This window comes from Lepus europaeus, chromosome 4, assembly GCF_033115175.1.
Source record: "Lepus europaeus isolate LE1 chromosome 4, mLepTim1.pri, whole genome shotgun sequence".
Lineage (NCBI taxonomy): Eukaryota > Metazoa > Chordata > Mammalia > Lagomorpha > Leporidae > Lepus > Lepus europaeus.
In genome coordinates, this window is record NC_084830.1 from 147,090,052 (window position 1) to 147,096,051 (window position 6,000).

At 46.0% G+C, this 6,000-nt stretch overlaps 1 protein-coding gene across 7 annotated transcripts in view; it reads left to right on the top strand.

Moving 5' to 3' along the window:
• ACSL6 (acyl-CoA synthetase long chain family member 6) overlaps positions 1 to 6,000 on the top strand; it is a 41,961-nt gene extending 35,961 nt beyond the window's left edge. For all 7 annotated transcript variants that reach the window (XM_062189783.1, XM_062189785.1, XM_062189786.1 and 4 more), the window contains one exon: positions 5,693 to 6,000. In XM_062189783.1, the coding sequence (XP_062045767.1) occupies positions 5,693 to 5,830 (138 nt within the window). In that variant the 3' untranslated portion in view covers positions 5,831 to 6,000. The remainder of the gene's footprint in view (positions 1 to 5,692) is intronic.

A 6,000-nucleotide genomic window follows, 5' to 3' on the forward strand; every position in this document is an offset into this window, starting at 1 on the left:
ACTCTCTCTGCAAAACTCATCTTCTCTCTGCAAAACTCATCTTCCCGGTACTGCATTTTTGTAGCTTCTCCTTGCCACTGCTGCATTTTCAAAGGTGTTCACCCCAAGTTGCTGAACTGAATGGGAGCTCTTGTCCCAGTTACACAGTGGTCTCCACATGCTGTCGGGAATGCAGATGAGCAGAAACCCATGCTGTGTGGACACTGTAGAGATTAACTTGGCATGTGCATCTGCGTTCATAAATTGCATTGTTAATTTCACTAACGAAAGAAGATAGATGGTTTGCACTTACATCAGTGGTACTGTTTTATTTTTTTAAAGTTTATTTTATTTACTTGAAAGGCAGAGTTACAGACAGAGAGAAAACCAGAACCAAGAGTGTGAGAGACAGAAAGAGATCTTCTGTCTGCTGGCTCACTCCCCCAAATTGCTGGAGCTGGGCCAGGCTAGAGCCAGAGTCTGGAACTCCATAAGGTCTCCCACATGTGTGGCAGGTGTCCAGACGCTGGAGCTGTCCTCTGTTTTCTCCAGGCACATTAGCAGGGAGCTGCATTAGAAGTGGAGCAGGCTGCAGCTTACCTTGTTATGCCACATCTCCGCCCCACAGTGATATTATTTCTATCAGAAGAGAACATTAAAAAAAAAAATTACAACAAAAACAAAGCTAAGAATATTAGAAGTTTCTCATTTTGACGGCAAACATGAGTTAATACTATGTTAAATCACTGTGTTTATGATTAAATTTGACTTAGATTCTGTTTTCTTCAAGATAATTAATTTTGCCATCAAACAGAGTTCCAAGTACTTAGGCCATTATCTCCTATCTTCCAGGCTCCTTTACAAGAAGCTAGATTGGAAACTGAGTAGCCAGGACTCAAACTGGACACTTCAATTTGAGATACAGGTGTCCCAAGCAGCGGCTTAACCCACTGCATCACAATAGCAGCTCCTTTCACTTTTTTAAATTACAAATATGGGTTTAAAATTCCAGAATTTGTTAGAATTTTTATTAAAATTTTTTGTTAAACAACCATTAGAAGTATGAACTGTTTTAGAGGTCTTATCTGTGTATCAAGTTCTTGATGTGAAAATCAGTGAATGTAATGTAGATTCCTGAGCAAAGAACTGTCATCTCCATATATCCACCCAGCAGGATAATAGGCTGCTAGCATCACAGCTTTTGGAAGCAGTCGTTGATGTACTTGATTTTTGCAATGATGTACACACATTGGTTTCTGACCATCCAGTTATTTCTGGATTCTGCTCATTGATTTTTATAAACAGTCCTTATGTGACAGTAGCACCTGACAGTCACCTCTCATTCTGCCAACTTTTAAAATTTTTATTTATTTTTTTAAAGATTTATTTTATTTATTTGAAAGACAGAATTTCGGAGAGAGGTAGAGACAGAGAGAGAGGTCTTCCATCCTCTGGTTCACTCCCCAGATGACCGCATCAGCTGGAGCTGCATCAATAGGAAGCCAGGAGCCAGGAGCTTCTTCCATGTCTGCCACGCGGGCGCAGGGGCCCAAGGACTTGGGCCATCTTCTACTACTTTCCCAGGCCATAGCAGAGAAGTGGATCGGAAGAGGAGCAGCCGGGACTAGAACCGGCCATATGGGATGCCAGTGCTTCAGGCCAGGGCTTTAGCCCGCAGCACCACAGCGCCGGCCCCTTATTTTTATTTTCTAAAGATTTTATTTATTTATTTGAGAGGTAGAGTTACAGACAGTGAGAAAGAGAGACAGACAGAAAGTTCTTCCACCTACTGGTTCACTCCTCAAATGGCCGCAACAGCCGGCACTGAGCAGATCAGAAGCCAGGAGCCAGGAGCTTCTTCCGGGTCTCCCATGTGGGTGTAGGGACCCAAGGACTTGGGCCATCTTCTGCTTTCCCGGGCCATAGCAGAGAGCTGGCTTGGTAGAGGAGCATCTGGGACATGAACCAACTCCCATATGGGATGCCGTCACCACAGGCAGAGGATTAACCTACTGCACCACAGCACTGGCCCCTGACTTTTTATTTTTCCAAGATTTATTTTTTATTTATTTGAAAGGCAGAGTTACAGATAGAGCAGGAGAGACAGATATCTTCCATCTGCTGGTTCGCTCTCTAAATGGCCGCAACGGCTGGAGCTAAGCAAGGCTGAAGGCGGAAGCCCAGAGCTGCTTCTGGATCTCCCACCTCGGTGCAGGGGCCCAAGCACTTGGGGCCGTCTTCCGCTGCTTTCCCAGGCACATTAGCAGGGAGCTGGATGGGAAGTGAAGCGGCCAGCCCCTCTGCTGACTTTTATAAGGCACATTCTGGTTCCTTTCTACTATGCACATGGCTCTTCCTTTGTCTCAAGAACAGGTTGCTCCTCTACCTTCCAAACTAATATATCCAAGGTCCAAAGACCACTCAGGTGTCTCGGAAGTATTTCACACTCTGGGTGAATGGCCTGATCTTCCCACCTCCCAGAAAGTTCTCTGCTCCTCCTCCAGTCTTGGACATTTTTATAGTGCCCAAGCAGAAACCTAGACCCATAATTATCTAACTTTCCTTACCTCTTACCCACACCAGTTGCTGCGTGCTGTCCTTACTACCCGCAAGGTCCGTTTCCATCCCCACAGCTGTCTTTATTGCCACAGTCAGTACCCGGTTCTTCTGTTGATTTTCAGGCTTCTACCCATGCTCCAGTTCACTCCCTTCTTAACCAGTAATCCTTCCAAAGAGCCATCCGGTTCTCTTTTTCACTGCATAAAAACCATTTAAAGATTCATGTCTAAACTCTCTGTAGGCTTATCGATTCTTTATGTCTTAGCCACAGCCTGTGTCTCCAGCCCCATCTCTTCTTTTGTTCCACGTGCTTCAGCCTACAGTGTCACTGTCCCACATATGCTTTGGCATTTTTTATTAAAAGGAGTTATTTATTTATTTATTTGAAAGGCAGAGCAAGAGAGAGATGGAGGTGGAAGAGAGAGAAAGGGAGATAGAGAGAATCGTCTATTCTCTGGTTCATTTCCCAACTGATTACTATGGTTGAGGCTGGGCCACTTTGAATCCAGGAGCCTGGAACTCCATCCAGGTCTCCCACAGGGGTGCAGGGGCCCGAGGACTTGGGCCATCTCCTGCTGCTTTCCCATGTGCATTTGCAGGGAGCTGGATCAGAAGTGGAGCAACTTGGACTCAAATTTGTGTTCCTATAGGATGTCACAAGTGCTGGCTTAACCCGCTGTGCCACAATACCGGTCCCACTTTGGCACATCTTACCTCTTCCTGAGCAACCCCCTCTCCTCAGTTCACATAGCAACACCCTTCTCCCTTGCTGTGTTTATCTGTCTAAAGACTACCTAACAGGGGCCAGCACTGTGGCATAGGGGGTAAAGCCACTGCCTTCAGTGCTGGCATCCCATATGGCACCAGTTTGAGTCCTTGCTGCTCCACTTCCTACCCAGCTCTCTGCGATGGTCTAGGAAAGCAGTAGAAGATGGCCCAAGTCCTTGGGTCCCTGCACCCCTGTGGGAGACATGGAAGAATCTCCTGGCTCCTGGCTTCGGATCGGCATAGCTCTGGCTGTTTTGTGGCCATTTGGGGAGTGAACCAATAAATGGAAGACCTCTCTCTCTCTCTCTCTCTCTCTCTCTCTCTGCCTCTGCCTCTGCCTCTCTATAATTCTGCTTTTCAAATAAATAAATAAATCTTTTTAAAAAATAAAAATAAAGACTACTTAACAACTTCAACTCGGGCCACTCTTTTCACTGAGGTCTGCCCAAACCAAAGTTTGGTGGTATATAAAAATGCATTTAGTTCTAACAGGAACCTGACTCAGTGTCTTAAACACATTGGGTTGGATTTCCTGCTCTGCTTGCATAAGAAGTCAAAAGATAGGTGGGTCAAGGTAGGTGCAGGTCTTCAATGACCTAGGCTCCTGTGTTTCTGATCCATATTCTCAGTGTGCTGGCTTAGCAGCTCCTTGTCACAACAAGACTGCTGCAGCTTGGGCACTGTTCACATGCAAGGAAAGACAAGGGAGAATGAGTGGAGAGAGCTGTGTTTGGGTCTTCTATTAGGAAAGCAAAAACTTCCCCTTCTCCCTAGCCAGAAATGGATCTCATAGCTAACCCACAGCTGCAGAGAGGGCGGGGGCAGTGATGGGGGCGGGGTTGTCATGATTTTGTGGACCATTTGGCTCCAAATCAAAGTAGGGTTCTTTTAGCATGCAAGTGGGAAGTGGGTGATGGGTAAGTAACTGACTGTGCCTGCCACAGGAAGCACTGTCTCCCCTTGTCTCTGTAGCCATCATACCACAGCATTTCTCATTTGCCTGTAGGTTCTTTGTGGGCAGGTTCCTCTTTGCACCCCTGCTGTCTACCACAGTACTTGACACAGTGGTTGCTCAATAAATATCAGAAGTGATTGTACATTTGTATTTAATGCATATCTTTGGATGCATTTAAAAGTCCCTAGTACACTGATGCACAACCCTGCTGTGGTGTATTATCTCAACAAAGTCTTTGAATTTGGTCCTAGTTGTCAGTCAAGTCAGGACACAGTTCTTATTGGAGATAGTATTACTCCAGGCTTAAGCCCAAGCCCAGACTATAAACTTCTTAGAGAACTGACACTGATCCTTTCTGCTGGAGCCGGGGAGGGGAAGAGCTGTCTGGGCTCTCCCAGGTCACTGTTTTCTTTGGTCCCCATTTAATGTTGCAAAGAGACTTTATATGAAGTGGCCTCGTGCAAACAGGCAATGTGAGAACCAAGTCTCATCCCTCCAGGCCCCGCCAATAGATTTGATACAATGTTTGGCAGACATTTTTAAAAGCTAGGAGTCATCATTTCCTCCCAAGGCTTTATGGCTCTCTTATGAAAGGCACCACTGTCTCCAAATAGCCATGGAAAGCAGAAGCCTGCAAGTCCGTGAGGCCGTCTCCCTCTCTACTCCATCTTGCCACTTTATCTGCCAGCCGTTCAGAACAGCTTCCCTGCCTTTGTCACTCGTCCCTTCCCTCTGTGCTGTGAATTGGCCACACCCTTCAGATGCCTTGCTCTTCTTCATAACTGCTCAGAAACCGTCTTCCCGCCTCTCTTCAGAGTGGTCTCCATTTATCCAACCATAACACCAGCCTGTGTAGGAACCTCCAGGACCTTCCTACTGTCTCCAAAGTAAAACTTGAGGTCCCACCCCCTTAGCTTTGTTCTTGAGGTCGTCTCTGCTGGTAATGGCCTTCTCCTTCTTCCTCTCCCCCTTTGCTAGTTAACTGCTACTTACTCTTTTAACACTCACCTGCCAGGACTGGGGGGGTGTCTACTCTGTTTGCTCCCCCCCTCCCCTCCCCTGACTGAGCCAGTGCCCTTGCCCTTTGGCCCTGCGTGCTGGTGATGGCCTTGTGTCTGTCTGAATGCTCTCCTGGCTTCTGTTGGGCGCTCTGCAGAGTAGGAGCAGGAGCACTTCCTCTGTGTCCTCAGTGTCTGGCCCAGAGGAGGCACCACTTCATTTCTGTCGGCTGCTAACTGATTGAGTAGAAAGGAAAAAAGGTGACCTTAGGACATGAGAAATGGGCTGAAATGCTCACATACTTTTGACTTAGCATAGTGTCTGGGTGTGAATGAATATATCTACCTTCATAGGCTTGTTTACTTTTATCACGTGTGCTATAAATGCTGTGTTTTATTCCTATTAAAGCTGTGTTCTGCATTTGGTTTTTAGGTTAAAGCCATTCACATCCATTCTGACATGTTCTCAGTTCAAAATGGCCTGCTGACACCAACACTAAAGGCTAAGAGACCCGAGCTGAGGGAGTACTTCAAAAAACAAATAGAAGAGCTTTACTCAATCTCCGTGTGAAGTTCAAGGAAAGTTCTTCTCAGTATAATGGACTGTGTAGCAATATTATAGTTATTCCTGAAAGGAACACGAAAATGACACAGCTGAAAATGATTAAGAACCTGATTTTATGACTGAGCCTCTACCTGTTCCAAGAGATCTTTAACAATATTTTCTCTATCATCACTGAG